Here is a 17,639-nt window from a genome sequence, read left to right as displayed (position 1 = left end):
TGAAGGATTTTCTCATACTGTAGGTTCGTGCAGAAAATGTTAGCATACGAAATGATTACCCTTACAGATAGGGGGATGAAGGGGGAATGTGATGTTGAATTACGGCATGTGGGGGAAATCATCACCTTTTTAGTAACAGCCTCTTCGTCATCCGGAATCTCAAACTTCATTCCCCGTAGCATATTTTGGATCTCAGCCGTGGCTTCTCTAACCTTTGCCCAGCTCTGTCCCTGCGCAATGGCCTTCTGGCTCTCATCATGGTACCCCATGAATGCCTTCATCATGTACTCCGTCTTCCACAGGGGGCAGAACTGGTCATAGTCGCTGTACCCGTTTTGCTGCAAGAAGTCATCCTTGAGTAACGCGGCGACGTCCAGGGTAATCTTGTCCGGATCACCAAGCGCCGATTTCCCAACGAGTTGGACGACCTGGTCCAGATCTTCGGAGTTGGTGAGCAGCTCTCTGATCCTGTTTCTGAGCCGGGGGAACTCCGGATGCTCCTTTGCGTAGTATTTATCGAGGACGTTGGTGTATTTACTGTACGAGACCGAAGTGTTGATGGACGGGAAGTGTTTGCGCTGCGCGAGCTTCTTGTCCAGACCCCAGAAAACTTGCACGATACCAAGCGTGCTGGACGTGACGGGGTCGGTGAAATCGCCACCGGGAGGGCTCACTGCGCCAACGATGCTGACGCTGCCTATTCGCTTGGGGCTTCCTAGAGCTATGCTCTTGCCGGCGCGTTCATAGAAGGAGGCGAGTTTGGCACCGAGGTAAGCGGGGAAACCCTGGTCAGCAGGCATTTCTCCCAGACGTCCTGAGATCTCACGGAGGGCCTCGGCCCAGCGAGAAGAAGAGTCTGCCATCATAGCGACATTTTTACCCTGGTCACGGAAATATTCTGCAACAGTGATACCGGTGTAGATGGAAGCTTCACGGGCAGCGACGGGCATGTTGGACGTGTTGGCAATGAGACAGGTACGTTTCATGATGGGCTCCTTACGGCCGTCGATGGTGATTGAGAGCTGGTTTGCCAAGTTAGTTTTTTAAGAATTCTATACGTGCAACCAGGGTAACAAATGTTCCCCTACCTCTGGGAAATCCATCAAGACTTCGGCCATCTCATTTCCACGCTCGCCGCATCCAACGTATACAATGATATCGCTGTTGGAGAATTTGGAGACACTCTGACTGATGACTGTCTTCCCGCATCCAAATGCACCGGGGATACACACTGTTCCGCCTTGGACACTAGGGAAGAGCGCATCAAGGACACGCTGGCCGACAATAAAAGGCGAATCAGATGCCAGCTTCTCGTTGACGGGGCGAGGGGCACGAACTGGCCACTGGTGCACCATGCTATATTCATATCTTTTGCCGTCGAACTCAACTTCCAAGAGCTTCTCGTCGACGGTGTAGCTACCGGGTCCCGCAATGCGTGTAATAGTGCCCCGTGCGCGGGGTGGTAGGAGGATCTTATGGTCATCCAACAGGCTGTTCTCCCACACACTGCCCCAGATGTCACCGCCGGTGATATGGTCTCCGACTTTGAGATTGGCTGGCTTGAAGTCCCATTTCTTTTCTCGGTCGAGGGCTGGGATGGAGATACCGCGCGGAATGTAGATGCTGCCGGAGGCGTCGGAGATGGCTTTGAGAGGTCGCTGGATACCGTCGTAGATCGTCTCCATCAATCCCGGGCCGAGTTCTACAGACAATGGTTTTCCGGTTCTGTACACGGGATCGCCAACAGTGACTCCGGCTAGATAGTTAAAGGACAAACAGGTTAGTCTTGGCTTTGGGAGAGGCCCGGGAGGGTTCCGTTCAAATCACCTGTTTCCTCGTAGACCTGAATTGTAGCTTTGTCCGCATCGATTCGAATAACTTCTCCAACTAGTTTGTCGTAGCCCACTTGACACTAGAAACTTGGATATCAGAAAAACAAGGGGTCTCCAGACGAAGCTTCTCGGGGGACTATCGGCTGATTTGGACACCCACCAGTTCGTACATCGCGCAGCCTATCATGTTCTCCGCCACGACGACGGGTCCAGAGACCGAGTAAATTGAACCATGGTGTTCCTCGCCGGGCTCCGCGTGATTTCTCTTCGAGTTTGCTGGGGACATGTCGAGAGATGAAGTGTGCGAAACAACAGGCAGGGAGAAGAGGGGGAGGGGGAGAGGAGCTGGAATTCCGTTGCTGCTGCTGCTGCTGTGGCGTTGTCGTTGGTATTGATGATGATTGTGCTGATTATGTTGGTGATAATGCTCGATGAGGAGGTGGTTGGATTTGAGAGACTGCCTAAGGTTGGGCTGTGGCGTAAGCGGCGGATCTTTTGACAACCCGGTTCTGGGACTGGTAAAGGTGGGAGCAGAGGGACGGCTGGGAGGTTCGTCTTTGGACACGACGAGGTCTATGAGAGATGGCCGCGATTTTAAGGATGGTCGACCAAGGCCCAGCATATGATCTTGGGAATCGGAGCCCGGAAGGGTAACTTTGAAGTGTAGTTGGGTTGGGTGATGCGGGTGCAGGGCTTCAGGTCTCCTCCTCCCAACTTGGTGGTTTGGGCAGGTTGGGCGATGATGCCTGTGGTTGGCGCTTGACAACAGCCAACCACAGTGAGATCCAGCGCTGTATTTTGGAACAAGCATTTTTAACTAAATCCCTCGCTAACTCAATCAGTGGACATACTTTATCTGATTCTAATTCTATGATTGTGCAACTCTTGATTGATTGCATCTGCTACGGGAGTAAATATCTAATTTGACTGATGCATCAATAAATACAAAGGCTTTCTTTACCATCGATTTATCACCTGTGTTCCTAGAACGGAATCCATCCGCCGACATCGTCAACAACAACAACAACATCATCATCATCATCATCATCATCGGGTGTGCAGCTTCATCAGGCCAAAGAGGGGAGTCCGGTGGGTCTGTTCACTCCGCCTATACTTGCATACTTCGGGTGGTAGCTGAAAGGGCAAGGAGAGAGAGAGCAACTATTCCTGCAGTCCCCCAGGTCAGTGTATAAAATGACTGGAATATTTGTATGTAAGCAGTTGTCGCAACGTTCACTCTTAAGAAGAGCTAAGAAGGCAGAGATTTTCCTATTTTTATCGAAAGTAATTAATAGGGCTGAGTGTTGCTGCTCCAGCGCTCAAGGTCGTGCTGAAAGAAGCGATCATCAAGAATACAGAGATGATGTCAATCAACGGCAAACAATTAGCTGGCTGACGGAGGAGAGATGGGAAGGCATTAAACCTTGAGAACGAGGAGGAACGGTGAAAGATAAGAAATATTGTATCTCAGAGCTCTTTCGAGTACCCTGTAGAATTCCTTGACGATCAATAAGCTTCAACCTGTTTCCTCGCAGAGAATGGATCTCCACATGCCCCCCGGTCCAACGGCAGATTTACCCGGCTGGTCAGGGCCCGGCGGATTTCATCAAGGAGTTGATTAAACTCGCGGTTTCTGGATGGCATTGCTTCTTGAAGAAATGCGCGATGTGTACAACTTCTCAATCTCCTTCTGATAGAATTTCCTGCAAGGAATGTTTTGGCATGTCTGGAAGTTTTGTGGCCCCGGTCGAAGATGAGAGATGAACTGCTAACTGTACTGTACATACATCCATACACCCATACAATAGTTAGCTGCACTCGATGCAGGTGTGCCCGTGTGAAAGGATAGAGACAGGAGTGTAGTTACGAGAGCATGTTCCGGCAAGACTCCAAAAAACAAAAAACAAAAAAACAAAAACAAAAAAAACAAAAAAACATTCAAGCCTTCTCTCAAAATCCAGGGCTTGCTGCCAGTGCCGTGTGAACAAGTCTCTCCGGCCGCCAAGGGACTGACAACCTGTGACCGATGGGCAACTTTGGCTAATATGTATTTATCTTAGGTTAGGTTAGTAGCTCGCTCATTGGCTATGCATGACATTATTGGGGTTGAAGAGAGTAAGTAGTTTAGGTGATTGGGGGAACGTTGGATAAAAACAGTTTTACTAACCAGCCATCACCCGAGATATGATAGTTAGCTAGTTATTGTGCCCTGTAGTTAGTTATATAACATCATTCCTGTCCATGTGAAGGCTCATGTCAGCTGTTTCAAATTTTCTTGGACTCGAAACCAATTAATTTAACACCTCAATCCCGCGCCTAAAAATTCCCCAGGTAACGTACTGTACGTTGCATCTATTGCACACTGCACAGACATATGCACGCAACGAATAAAAGTGATTCTATTTTGAAGTGTTTTTCCCTCAAGTTGAGCATATTTTGTCATCCTGGAACCCGTTCAGTCAAACAGCAGGCAAATAACTCTCTGTGACTCAGAGATATCGCTGAAGAAAATGAAACGGCTTATAATCAAGGGTTTCACTTTGACTATCACAACAACAATCAATTCTAGACCAATTAATGGTCACTCTCTCTGGGGCTAATCTCTACTTTATCTAGGTAATCTTGTTTGTTAGAGTTCTGAGAAACATGCCAGGGATTTGCTTATTATTAGTGCTAAATGACCGAATCAAGATTGGAGCACGCCGCAGCAGCGGGCGAAGCGATCTTGGAAATATTTTCGACAGGGAGATGGAAACCCCTCTACAAGCAATGCCAATTTTCACAGTCCCATTTTGCTCTCTAGCATCAATTTTATATATATATATATATATATATATATAAATTCCGGAGACAGAGGAAGAGAAATTGAAGTAGATGATAGTGAACTACCGTTTTCCTACCTAGTTATATGCTTCGGGTAATATTACGTCACTGGCCATGGATCTGCTCTTGGGCTGTGTCATGTTGAAAGTTTGTATGCGTACGGTCACGGTTCAACCGTGATTATTACTTTGGCTGGGAAAGGCAGTATCAATTTAGCGGTCTTGTGATCTGGGCCATCCAAGTCACTCCCGGCTGCAGACTGTATGCCGGAGTACATGCATGGTTGGTTACCATACACGTGTTTTGTGTTAGAGCCTATTTATTCATCTTCAACGACGTCTCTCGTTCTGCACCCCATTTCAACGGCTCTTCTCCTCCCCTGACCCGGTGTGCATGTTCGTCGTGTTCCCGCCATCCCAACTGCTGTTGTCCCTCGAGCTTGGAAATTGGGGGAAATGTGTGCTGCCCCCCCTCTGTTTGGTATCCCGCCAGTTAGCATCATCCCAGGCTCCCTCCTTGCTGTAACCAAAGGTTGGTCCTTTTGTTTCTGCTGCTCGGCATAAGCGCCACGGCGACGACAGCACACCCAACTCTCAAACGCATTTCTATCTGGCTTTGTTTCAACACCCTCGTCAGCATCCTTGATATCGGCCTTCTCAATCGAGTGGCTTCTTGAAAGAGTTACTGCCCTCCAGTCCAAGACCAGCTCAAACATATTTAGTTACCTGATCCAACCTTACTTATATTCCCTCCTCCTGTTTCCTCCAATCACTTATCGTTCTTCCCAACAGCGCAGCACCACCACGACAACAAATCTCCCTCAGTGCTTTTGGAAGACCCGGACCAACCTGACATTGACCTGAACCGGACACACCCAAAGACAGTCGGCCGCCTCATTGAACACGACAAATCCGTGATCATCACAGCTCCATCGGAGGAAAAGAGCTCGTGGCGTGTGTGGCCAGCTCCAGAGCTTGTGGATCTGGCTGCGGAACGCTCTCTTGTTTCCTTTCACTAAATAGGCCTCTTCAGCTGGTTCTGTATAGAGCCAGGCTGGAGGGCTAAGCAGCAACTTCGATCTGGCAGACGAATCTCCTTCACATACTCCCGCCCCAGCCGCTCCTGGCCCCTCCAACCCTTCAATAGTCCTCCAGTCTGCACCTACCCCTCCCATACCTATTTCCTCGACCGCATCTGACGTCCAGATCAGCCACGAGAATCCCCCCCCTTCTCTCTCAAACAACGTGCCCCCTCCGGGGCTTCAAAGCTTAGGTTCTCACACCGGTCATCGTGAATCTGGCGAGCTTGGTTCTCACCAACCTAACCACCGCCGCCGTCGTCGGGAACGAACTCCTGATCAGTCCGAAAGGGCTGGGTCGAGGTCCAGAAATCTTAGTCCAGGCCAACGCAGACGCAGACGGTCTGTTGAAGAACACGCAAGGGATATCAACGGGGACGATTTTCCTCCTTCGCCCAAGCGCAGGCGCCTGGTGGATACCAACATGCGGTCTGACGGCGGAGCTTCGACTTCAAACACGAACGGCTTCTCTCCCATATCAAATGGCTCAACCACCTCTCCCTTACGAAAATCTGCTGTGGCCAGCTCAACTAACGACAGATCCCCCCACTCAAGCTCAAATGGCCAATCCCACGCAAACGGCTCGGGAAAATCACCTGCTTCTCTCTCTCCTACATATTTTGGTCATGACCGGCAAGAAGTGACTAGGATTTTAATCCAAAGTTTGCACGACCTGGGATACGATGAGGCAGCGTCCACCTTAAGCCGGGAGTCAGGGTTTCAGCTCGAAACTCCCGCCGTGGCTGCTTTTAGGTCAGCTGTACTAGATGGGCGATGGACTGATGCGGAGGGCATATTATTGGCTTCGTATTATTCTGATGGTGGAGGTGGAGGAACTTCTACTATCCGCGGAACAGAGTCTGATATTTTGCCTGAGCACGACTTTCTTATCTTAGCGGACGGCGCGGACAAAAACGAGATGCTCTTCCGCTTAAGACAACAGAAATTCCTCGAGCTACTAGTGCAGCGGGATCTTGGAACGGCTCTGATGGTCCTTCGACAGGAACTAACGCCGCTAAACCATGATATCGCACAGCTGCATGCACTCTCTAGGTATGCTATTTTTGGAACACCGAAGTTGACTTCTAGCTTGAAGGGTTTGAGCTAACATCTTAGTAGACTTTTGATGTGTCCTGCGGATAGCTTACGTGCGCAAGCGGGCTGGAATGGCTCAGTATTGCAGTCACGACAGAAACTGCTGTCAGACCTATCGAGTGAGCTTTTTTCCTGCAATAGTCCCGTATCCTGAAGGATTATTACTTACGTATTCTTTATCTAGAATCTATATCCCCCGCTGTTATGATCCCCGACCACCGATTAGCAGTTTTGCTTGACCATGTGAAGGAAAATCAGATCAACCAGTGCTTATATCATAATACTGCAATGCCTCCCTCACTCTATTCAGACCACCAGTGCGACCGATCCCAATTTCCCTTACGAACATCCCTCGAACTTACTGAACTTACGGATGAAGTCTGGTACCTCGAATTCTCCCATGACGGCACCAAGCTAGCAACAGCGGGTCGCGAGAACCTCGTCATCATATACGATGTTGCTACCTTTGCTGTCATCCATAGGCTTACCGATCACGGGGGATCCGTTGCATATGCAACATGGAGTCCTGATGATACCAAACTTATCAGCTGTTCTCACGATTATAAGGCCAGGCTATGGGATGTTGAAGTATGCTATTTTCCTTCCCTTTCAGCTGTTTTCATAACTAACAACATCCACTACAGACTGGCCGTTGCATCCTAACCATCGATCACCACCATGAGCCAGTGACCTCTGCCGCATGGGCTCCAGACAGTGAGTCATTCGTAACCGGATCCCTCGACAGCCAATCCCAGCTCTGCCTCTGGAGCGTTGTAGGCGAGTCTCTTTACAAGTGGTCAGGCAATTACCGAGTACGAGACTGTTCAATTTCTCCCGATGGCAGTCGACTGGTTGCCATATCGACGGAGAAAAGCGTCTACGTATATAATTTCGAGACCCGAGTCGAGGAATATAGCATGACCCTCAAACTGGATCTCACGTGCGTCAATATCAGCCGAGATTCGAGATATATGTTGCTTAGCACGTCTGAATGCGAAGTGCAATTGTTGGGCATTGAGACGGGGGAAGTTGTGCGACAGTATCTTGGGCAGAAGCAGGGCAATTTTATCATCAGGAGTACGTTTGGTGGCGCTGCTGAGAACTTCGTCGTCAGCGGTAGCGAAGGTAAGCTTCTAAAACTGTTATCATAAAGAGGAGCAGCCATCTTGCGACGTTCATTAACCGATATTATCGAATGGTGTAGATTCAAAAATCCACATCTGGCACAAGGAGAACTGCACGCTCGTCGCAACACTCCAGGGCCACGGACACGGTTGCGTCAATGCGGTATCATGGAACCCGAAGGATCCTGGAATGTTTGCCTCGGCGGGGGACGATCATAAAGTTCGAATGTAAGTGCTTTCGAGCAAGCTTCGATAGTTACAAACGGAGGAAATAGAGAAAATAACTACTAATATGCACCCCTATCAACCAGATGGACTAGGGATCCGCCAACTTGCACCCCTGTCTCAGGGAAAGTACGGATGCCGTCGAATGGCGCGGCACGGACAAGCGCTCTAAGATCTACCTTCAACCGATCCTCAAACTTCTGAAGTCATCACGCTGTGACGTGTTCTGGTTGCATCCCCCTGAATTCCTTTGGCAATCTAGTTGTCCATTTCGCCCATAGCGGTTGCCCTGCCGCCCACTCGCCCACACACCTGCATGCATTCATACATACATACATAAATCTCGTTCCCCTATGTAACCATCTTAGCTATTAAACTCAGATATAAGCATTGCTGCGTATCAAGCAATATTTTCCCCCTTTATTTTTGAAAGGATTGCATGTTCTCTCTCTCTCCCCCCCCTTTTTTTCCCGTCTCAAATCAAATAATCCCGTCCAGAAAGCAGATAGACCAGAAATTTTAATAGAAAACCCAGTATTTTCACAAAACGGAGAAATATCATAAAAGTGTGAAGGGGAGAAAAAAAACAGAAAATAAAAGAACAGAAAGAACAGTTTCATACGATAATAATCAACGTGCCCCCCTTCAATTGTGAGAGATACATTAAGCTCCTATGTGTGTCCTTGTTCCCACTCCTCATTCTCAATTGTGATACACTTTCCATCTCCTTCATTCCTCCCTCTCTACGACTCTTCATCCCTCAATTCACGGTATCCTTTAACAGGTTATTGAATACCTTTTCCAAACGGGGTTTGGCAATTAGCATTTTACTTGGCCTCGTCTGAAATCTACCCAGCTAGCTAGCTATGTGTTCTTTTGATCATTGAAACCGAATTTTTTGGTCATATATGTAGGGAACGGATGGGCCGGATATGGGAGCAAGGCGGAATTTATTTTTCTTTTCTCTTAATTTATATTCCTCTTGTCCCTACCACCGAGCGGCGGATTCTCTCTGAAAATCACAAATATTCAACCCAATTGTCTGTTTTCAAGTCTTATTTCTTTCTTTCTTTTTTTTTTTTTTTGGGGGGGGGGGGAATAAAAGTTCCTGTTTGTTGTTTTTTGTGAAGACGATTACGTATATTTGAAACATAAATGCATGATACAGATGGTTTCCCCCTTGGGACATGCGTTCCCGGGGGACTGCGGGATAATCATTAGCAAGTTAACCATAGTCATGCAGATAATTGGCTGGGTGTTGAGGCAGCTGGACTTGAAGTGTAATTGATTTGAGTATTATCTCCTGACACTGGGTTGTGGTAAGAGCCATAAACGGCCGTCCTGCCATGCAGGTCTAGGCTGACAACATTTGCTTTTCAGAGACAACACTGCTCGAAAACTTGCTCATTGTACAGATTGAATGTCCTCGAAGCTCGAAATAGACATCGCATGCCCTAGCACATATATCAAATGTTTGTTGCTAGCTACCAGGTAGTTATGTCGCAGTGTCCCCCCCCATCATAAAATTGCAGGAAACATATCATATCGAAAGGAATAGCAGATGGGGGAAGTGTTTTTCATCCCGGATTTCAAGATTTATATCAGACGCGGATTAAGTAGATTCCTCTCGTTCGCTGGTTCTCGATTATGAGGGACCAGTAAGATGGCTTAAGGATTTGATTTGGGGAAAATAGACAAAACAAAGAAAACCCAAGCGTCAGGCTGATTTTGACACAGATACTAGAAGTCCTAGACGGTGCACAGTGTTGGTCGCAGGGGACACATTAAGAAAAGAAAAGAAAAGGAAAGAAGAGTAGAGTATCTCTGATAAATAGATAATGTGGGAGGACAGTCAGTTTGCATTTCACAAGACACAGCTAAGACAGAGTTACGATTGGCTGAGCATACCAATTTAGAATGTATCCCCTTTCCTCCACAATTCTATTGACCTTGACAACTTCCATCTTAGGGAATAGGCTGCAAAAATGATTGCCGGCCTACTCCAAACTTGACGGGTTGAGTGTATGATAAACTGGCTTCCTCTTCCTGTGCAATACGATTTTTCTGCATTTCCACTCCAACTGACGGATCAACTAGGTGAGAAGGTCGGCAACTATTGCATAAAATCATTAGTCACAGGAACAAACACAGCGACGGAAAAGGAAGTAAAATGCCGTACCATTCATGGGCATCTCATCGATCTGGGTAGAGTAATATAACTCGATATCTCTCAAGATTCTGACATCCTCGCTCGTCACGAAGTTGATAGCAACACCTTTGCGTCCGAAGCGGCCACTACGTCCGATTCTGTGTATATAGTTCTCACGATTGCTAGGGAGGTCGTAATTGATGACCAGAGAAACCTGCTGCACATCGATACCTCGAGCCCAGACATCGGTTGAGATAAGAACGCGAGAGTTTCCTTGTCGGAAATCCTGCATAATACTGTCGCGCTCCTTTTGTGGCATTTCTCCGTGCATGCTGGAAACGGTGAAGTTGGCTTCACGCATCTTATCAGTGAGCCAGTCTACCTTGCGTCGAGTATTGCAGAAAATAACGGCTTGGGTAATGGTAAGGGTGTCGTAAAGATCGCAGAGAGTATCAAATTTCCATTCCTCTTTCTCTACAGCAATGAAGTACTGTTTTAAACCTTCCAGGGTCAATTCGTCACGTTTGACCAGAATGCGAACTGGATCTGTCATGAATTTTGTAGTCATGTCGAGAACATCGTAGGGAAGCGTGGCAGATACGACGACAACCTGAGTGGCCGGAGGAAGATAGCGGTAGACATCATAGATCTGTTCACGGAATCCGCGGTTCAAAAGTTCATCGGCTTCGTCGAGGACGAGCATTTTGATATTTCGGGTTCGAAGATGGCGACGACGGATCATATCAGCAACACGCCCGGGGGTGCCAGAAACAACATGCTGGCCATGGTCGAGTTTCCGAATATCTTCACCAACGTTGGTGCCGCCGATACAAGCGTGACATTGTACGTTCATGTAGTCCCCAAGAGCCATAACAACGGACTGAATTTGCGTGGCAAGTTCGCGCGTGGGCGATAGGACAAGAGCTACAAGAAACATATCAGAAACTGGTAGAAAAGCAAAGATAGATAAAGTCAAACTGACCTTGTGTTTCTCGGAGAACTGTGTCAATAACTTGCAGAATACTGATTGAAAATGTCGCGGTTTTACCAGTACCGGACTGGGCTTGTGCAATTGTATCACGCCCCTTGCAAATTTGGACGATTGCGCGGGACTGGACAGCTGACGGCGATTCATATCCGTATGCGTAGATGCCGCGCAGGAGGTTTTCCTTCAAGTGCATGTCCTCAAAGGTGGGCGCGACAGTCACCTCCTTCGAGGTCGTGAACTCCATCCGCTCTATGTAAGGATTAGAGACTAGTAGAGAAGAAACAGCTTGGATAGAAACACGTACCCTCTGCTGTCCTATCGATTCCTTCCGCCATGGTAAACAGTCAGATATCCCGAGTTAGGTCAGTAAATTGGAGGTGTATGCAGGAATAATATTGCGCTTCGCTGCCGTGTTGTTTGTTGTGCTGGCAACTGAATGAAATCTTGAAGCTTTTTTAACGACCAAAAGTCAAAAGAGGTTGAAAGGCGCACGCTGGTGAGTGTTTGCTTTGTTTGATTTGCCACGTGACACTTCTCATTCCAATTTCCTGGAGCATTTCCCAGTTGTCAACCTTGCACAACTGGATAACTTGCGGGGGATCAACGAATTCTTCAGCTCAAGGCAACGATCTAGGAATAGCAGAAGAGTTGCAAACATGCTGATCGAGGACCAGCGGTTCATTCACGAAGATTTGGAGAGACTTGAGCAGGGAATCAGTGATCGCGTCTCAGATGAACCCCGAAATGTGCGCCAATACCTTGCTATATTATGATGTTTCGTCTAACATGTTGTCTGCAGATTCGAGACCGGTTAAACCGAGATCATCAAATTTCAGGCTTTCTTAACCGTATCCAACAACAATCGGAAAGGCTATTAGATATCTACAAAGATGTGGAAGGTCTGCGAGCGAAGGAAGTACAGGCTATATCGACTGGAGAGCCCTTCGATGAATTCTACAAACGATTAGATGAAATTAAAGATTTCCATCGACGATACCCTAATGAACCCGTTGAGAACCTTGAGCGAGCATATAAGAGGCGACACCCCGGTGAAAATGAGGGATTCGGAATGGAAGTGGAGAATATGTTCTCTGGAGAAGAATCGTACGGCCAGTTTTTCGACCTCACGAAGATCCATGAAGACTACCTGAATTTGCCTGGGGTGAAGAGACTCACATACCTACAATACCTTGACCTATTCGACGTGTTCACGCAGCCCCAACTACCCATCAAACGGAGCAACAAACTTACCGATAAGTATTTCCAGTATGTCGGAGATCTTGCCGCGTACTTAGAGAGTTTTATCAAACGGGTTAAACCTTTGGAACCTCTCGACAAACTTTTCAACGGCTACGACGGAGAGTTCGAAAAGCTATGGCGAGAAAACAAAGTTCCTGGATGGGAAGAAGAAACCACAGCAGAAACCATCTCCGGTCCCAAGACTGAAGGAACTGGTGAGGGAATTTGGTGTCCAGATTGCGAGAGAGAATTCAAAAACCACAATGTCTACAAGAATCATCTCACCGGGAAAAAGCACATTCGCGCTGCGGAGGCCCGTAAAGCCGATGGGTCCTCCAACGCTTCCACGCCCCATCCAAATGGTGACACTGGTGGCGTTGTCGCCGCGGGCCGTCGCCTGAAGGAGCGTGCAATTGCTGAAAGAGAACACCGTGTACGATCGCTGGCCGCAACTCTAAAAGAAGAAAGACAAGCTACACGGGTTAATGTGGAACGGAAACAGGGAATGACAGAGAGAGAACGGCAGATGGAGCTCGATGCTCTCTTTGCAGAGAGTGCAGAACCACCGGAAATACGGCATGGGGATTCAGATTCTGATAGTGACAGCGAGGAAAAAATTTATAATCCCCTCAAGTTGCCGCTTGCATGGGACGGCAAGCCTATCCCATACTGGCTCTACAAGCTGCACGGCTTGGGGGTGGAACTGCCTTGTGAAATATGCGGCAACTTCGTCTACATGGGACGACGTGCTTTTGACAAGCACTTTTCGGAAGCTAGACATATCTACGGGCTACGATGTCTTGGAATTACACAGCAGACTAGCTTGTTCCGAGAGATCACCAAGATCGAGGAAGCGTTGAGACTCTGGGAAAAACTAGAACAGGATCGGAAAAAGGAGAAGGAGTCTAGAGAAAATGTGGTACAGATGGAAGATGCCGAAGGCAATGTGATGCCAGAACGAATATATCTTGAGTATGTACTCTTCCGTTCGTTCCTCCTCACTGAATTAACTAGGATGGTATACTAACGGTGATAAAACAGTCTCCAGAAGCAAGGCATCTTGTAGATAGCGTCCTTTAAATAGTGATATTTCTCGTTCGTGTATTTTATTTAACCGTTGTTGGCGATCGGAGCTTTCGGCACACCATTGAGTACGTCCGGGCGTTTGGAATAGATATCCTACCTACGTTATGGGAAGAGTCTACTACGTTGACTATTTACCTTCTCTGGAGTGCACTAAGGAATATATACTACTGGCTATAAAATACTTTGATAATACATCCATCAGGTTCTTTGGCTGCTCTTTTATAGCAGCAAATGGATCAGCGTTTAGTCATGTGATCTGGTGATACTTTAGTGACGGCCAAAAAAAAATTCACACTTTAACCTCCATGGATTGACTCCATTGTTGCATCAAAACCCTGGTTTTCTCCAGCTTCATCTTTCTACCTAATACTGATGGTTGCTCCGGTAGCCTATATATATCTGATGCCATTATCTCCGTTATCTCGATAACTGGATTGCTGATATCACTGTATTTAGGCGCGTCTCTCTGGTAAGTCAGTGCGACGTTTCTCATCGGCGCATTGTGGTGATCTCCGGTATGACAATTAGGGCATCGCATTTTGCCATTAGTGGGATGTTATGGGATTTAAGTTTTCCTATGTGTGCGATCTCTTTTCTAACCTCGAGGCCAACCTTACCTTGAAGGTGTCAAACGCATCTATCTAGAGAAACCCAGATCTTGCAACCATTGAAAGCTGGTTTAGTCACTATGCGAAGCAAATCCATGACGGAAAGAAGGATCGTCTTGCTCTGCTATCATGTTTGTTTCCGGAAAGGCGCCCGGAGAGAGTATTTGGTTTAAAGGAGCCGACGCTCGTCAAGGTTATTGGTCGATGTCTTCTTCTTGGGGTGACAAGGAGACAGGAATTGGATTCGTATAGGACGTGCGGGGATGGGGATCTGGGGAATTATGTGGAAAGTGTGATGAAACAAGCGGAGAATGACATCCATGAGGAGTCTGGAGTAACTGTTGAAGAAATCGACAATGTCTTAAATCAGATTGCATCCAGATGTCGGTTCTCCGGCCCAGATTTGAGGCGACAGCGAACAGCTGCAAACGTGGATGAAGCACTGTCGCCAGTTTTTCGGCGGCTTACAAGTCGTGAAGCCAAGTGGTTTACAAGAATTATTTTGAAGGATATCAGCCCCATAACCTTGCCTGCTCTCTTTGTCTTGCGAAATTTTCACTTTCTTCTTCCGGAGTTGCTTCTAGTGCAGGATTCTTTTGGGGCTGTGCTAGATTTACTGAGCTGTGACCCTATGAGACGATTTCCTCCTCTCCCAGATCCCCAATATGCTAAGCTTCAGGTTTCTTTTGCCGCATCTCATATACCCCTTACCGTTGGAATAAAGGTTGGAAGGCCAATGTTTTACAAAGCCAGAGGGGTCAAACATTGTTGCAAGATGGCAGGAAGACGCACAATGAGTGTGGAACGCAAATATGATGGAGAGTATTGCCAGATACATATTAATCTTGCCAAACGACCGAACTGCATACAAATTTTCTCAAAAAGTGGCAGAGACTCAACTGCGGACAGGAGCGGTGTTCATTCCACTCTAAAGGAATGCCTAAGGATTGGAAAATCCGGCAGCAAAATTTCCCGGAACTGCATTTTAGAGGGAGAACTTCTCGTCTGGAGTGATGTGAAATCGAAACTGCTGCCGTTTCATAAACTTCGAAAACACGTTGCTAGATCTGGCTCCTTCATTGGGACAAAGAACGATTACCAGTATGTACCAAATTTAAGTTGAGGACTGTGCTTCTTCATCACAGCTGACAGAGAGCAGGACACATTCCTACGAACACCTATATAATGTTTTTTGATATATTGTTGATTAATGATGACGTTTGTTTACCGAAATCGTATCGAGAACGCAGGGTGCTACTAAATGAAATTGTCCACCCTGTCAAAGGGCGTGCTGCGATTGTGGAGCAGGAATATATCAATTTTTCCTTGCCAAATACTGAGGAGGTTTTGAAGGCTCATTTCTCTAGGGCTATTTCTCAGTGCTAGGAGGGGCTTGTTTAAAAAGGCAGTGAAGAGCCGTACTTTGCTATCGACCAAAATGAAGATCCTAACATCGGACACTGGATTAAATTAAAGAAGGATTAAATAACAGGGCTCGGTGATACCGCAGATTTCGCCATAGTCGGGGCCAGGTACGATGCTCGCGAGAGGCGATGAAAGTGGTGGAGGTAAAAGGCCTCACGTGGACTTCGTTCTTTGTAGGATGCAGAGAGAAGAATGGCAGATCCTTCTACAATTCGGGACCGGTATTCCGCATAGTAGACGTTGTCAACCGAAACAACATGAACATTCAACTCATACGAACGCTAAATCAATTCTGCCAGTTTTGCAGTTGTGTTTTGGATGATGAGGATCTTCCATTTTCCATCAGAAGCGATCAAATACAACTGCCTGAACCACAGGTTCTTTTCAAAACCCCTTTTGTGGTTGAGATGCTAGGAAGTGGTTTTAAGAGATCTCCAGGTGTAAACTATTTCACATTACGATTTCCCCGGGTTCTGAAGATACATAACGACCGGGATGTTGAGTACGCTACAACCTTAGAGGAACTGCAGATGTTGGCAAAAGAGGCCAGCTCAGTCCCGACGGATGAACTATCGCAGGAGTGCATCCGGTGGGAGGAAAAGATAGAAGCTGCAGATGGCAACCCCGGATATATCATGGATGCGTCAGAGCAATCGTCCATGTCTGTGGCCTTAAGACTCTCACCAACGGAAGTATACAATTAATCTCCCAATGAACACAGAGACTCATTGCCTAAAGTTGAACAGGATATTTTACCTGAATTACCACATAGTACAGAGATAGCTCCCTCGGCGCCAGCACTTTCGTCACCAAAACCAACAGAAATTAGTATTTGCCAAAGTGCTCCGAGAAATGCAAGCCAGAAACGATTTAAAAGATTGAGATCACAATCACCTTGCATCATAATACATGCAGACAATACGTATACAATGACGAACACCAACATTTCAAATTCACAGGAGGACCCGATGAGTCGCCATTTGGCAAATCTCACCAACCTATCCCAATCCAATACAAATCAAACCAACCACTGTTTCTCTGATAGTCAGAGCGTAATGGATTTGACAACAATCCCCAACTGTCAAGTAGAATGTATGGCAACCCCTGGACAGTGTACAGAAGTCGAATCACAGGGTTCACTTGAACCAGGCCAGCAAGCTGCAAGCCAATCATGTAGCCAGCATCAACTACCCCTTAAAGTCAATGTTGGCTTCAAGCGGAGAAAGCTATCAGCACAGGCATCTGTCAGTTTGGACGGCATGATCGGGTCTACCAACCTCTCTCTCAGACCCCCAGCCTTCCTATCTGAAACACCCATCCTGATAGGAACTGGAGTATGTCATAATGGGATTCACCGCATTTTCCACAATGCAAATCAACACCTCACTTCCTCCTTCGCTGATTTCCTCGACAGCGTCCTAGATACAAGATCATCCCCCAGCAATCCCATTGGTCACTTCCCTCAAATTAAGCTTCCCCGCGAACTTCCATGCTGCCACGGCATTGTCCTCGTCAAGTCCAATGCTCTTGACGTAACGCAGACAGCTTCGGACATTGCGCAGATCGGCAATTTGCTTGCCGCCAAACAACGTGTTGGGACTACTTCCAGTTCAAAGAGTGAAAATTTAATTACTCCGCTGGAAAGCATTATTCGAGCACGGCCTAATTGAAAATAGTAAAGTGAAGCAGTTCGAGGGAATTCGAGAACAGTGGGAGAAGGTTGGGAAAAAGGCTTTCGCTGGGTGCTTGAAGTGGGGATACGGTATGACCTCTCCTCGACGGAAGCGGAAACAGAGAATTTTCGATCATGAAGTTGATGGGAAAGCTGGGGAGAATGGTCGCTTGGGTGTAGCTTCTTCTTCCTCCCCGCCCACGGATGTGGATGTTCAGTTAAGCTTGTATTGGAGGGAGATATTATCGTTGCTTTTGGTTTAAAAGTTTCTATGTTTTACGACTGGATTGATTGT

At 47.2% G+C, this 17,639-nt stretch overlaps 4 protein-coding genes across 4 annotated transcripts; 2 read left to right on the top strand and 2 right to left on the bottom strand.

The window, feature by feature from the left end:
* Positions 1-39: 39 nt before the first annotated feature.
* On the bottom strand, positions 40-2,643 carry PADG_11981 (V-type proton ATPase catalytic subunit A; the record flags this gene model as incomplete). Its single annotated transcript, XM_010763272.1, has 5 exons — positions 40-60; positions 126-1,022; positions 1,089-1,756; positions 1,828-1,912; positions 1,993-2,643. The coding sequence occupies 5 exons, from the start codon at positions 2,641-2,643 to the stop codon at positions 40-42; spliced, it is 2,322 nt and encodes a 773-aa protein (XP_010761574.1).
* A 2,467-nt stretch (positions 2,644-5,110) lies between these two features.
* PADG_05788 (uncharacterized protein) lies at positions 5,111-8,381 on the top strand (the record flags this gene model as incomplete). The annotated part of the gene is made up of 8 exons (XM_010762912.1): positions 5,111-5,186; positions 5,447-5,631; positions 5,702-6,786; positions 6,853-6,947; positions 7,013-7,416; positions 7,473-7,953; positions 8,033-8,180; positions 8,264-8,381. 8 exons carry the CDS (start codon positions 5,111-5,113, stop codon positions 8,379-8,381), a joined length of 2,592 nt encoding a protein of 863 aa, XP_010761214.1.
* Positions 8,382-10,142: 1,761 nt separating this feature from the next.
* PADG_05787 (ATP-dependent RNA helicase FAL1) lies at positions 10,143-11,649 on the bottom strand (the record flags this gene model as incomplete). Its single annotated transcript, XM_010762911.1, has 4 exons — positions 10,143-10,270; positions 10,357-11,250; positions 11,309-11,563; positions 11,619-11,649. 4 exons carry the CDS (start codon positions 11,647-11,649, stop codon positions 10,143-10,145), a joined length of 1,308 nt encoding a protein of 435 aa, XP_010761213.1.
* A 321-nt stretch (positions 11,650-11,970) lies between these two features.
* On the top strand, positions 11,971-17,607 carry PADG_11980 (uncharacterized protein; the record flags this gene model as incomplete). The annotated part of the gene is made up of 7 exons (XM_010763271.1): positions 11,971-12,060; positions 12,114-13,525; positions 14,096-14,108; positions 14,285-15,348; positions 15,770-16,364; positions 16,419-17,289; positions 17,318-17,607. 7 exons carry the CDS (start codon positions 11,971-11,973, stop codon positions 17,605-17,607), a joined length of 4,335 nt encoding a protein of 1,444 aa, XP_010761573.1.
* Positions 17,608-17,639: the final 32 nt, after the last annotated feature.

This window comes from Paracoccidioides brasiliensis, assembly GCF_000150735.1.
Source record: "Paracoccidioides brasiliensis Pb18 unplaced genomic scaffold supercont2.7, whole genome shotgun sequence".
Taxonomy (NCBI): Eukaryota; Fungi; Ascomycota; class Eurotiomycetes; order Onygenales; family Ajellomycetaceae; genus Paracoccidioides; species Paracoccidioides brasiliensis.
Note: the sequence above shows the minus strand (reverse complement) of the source record. Positions and strands in the feature narration are given on the sequence as shown.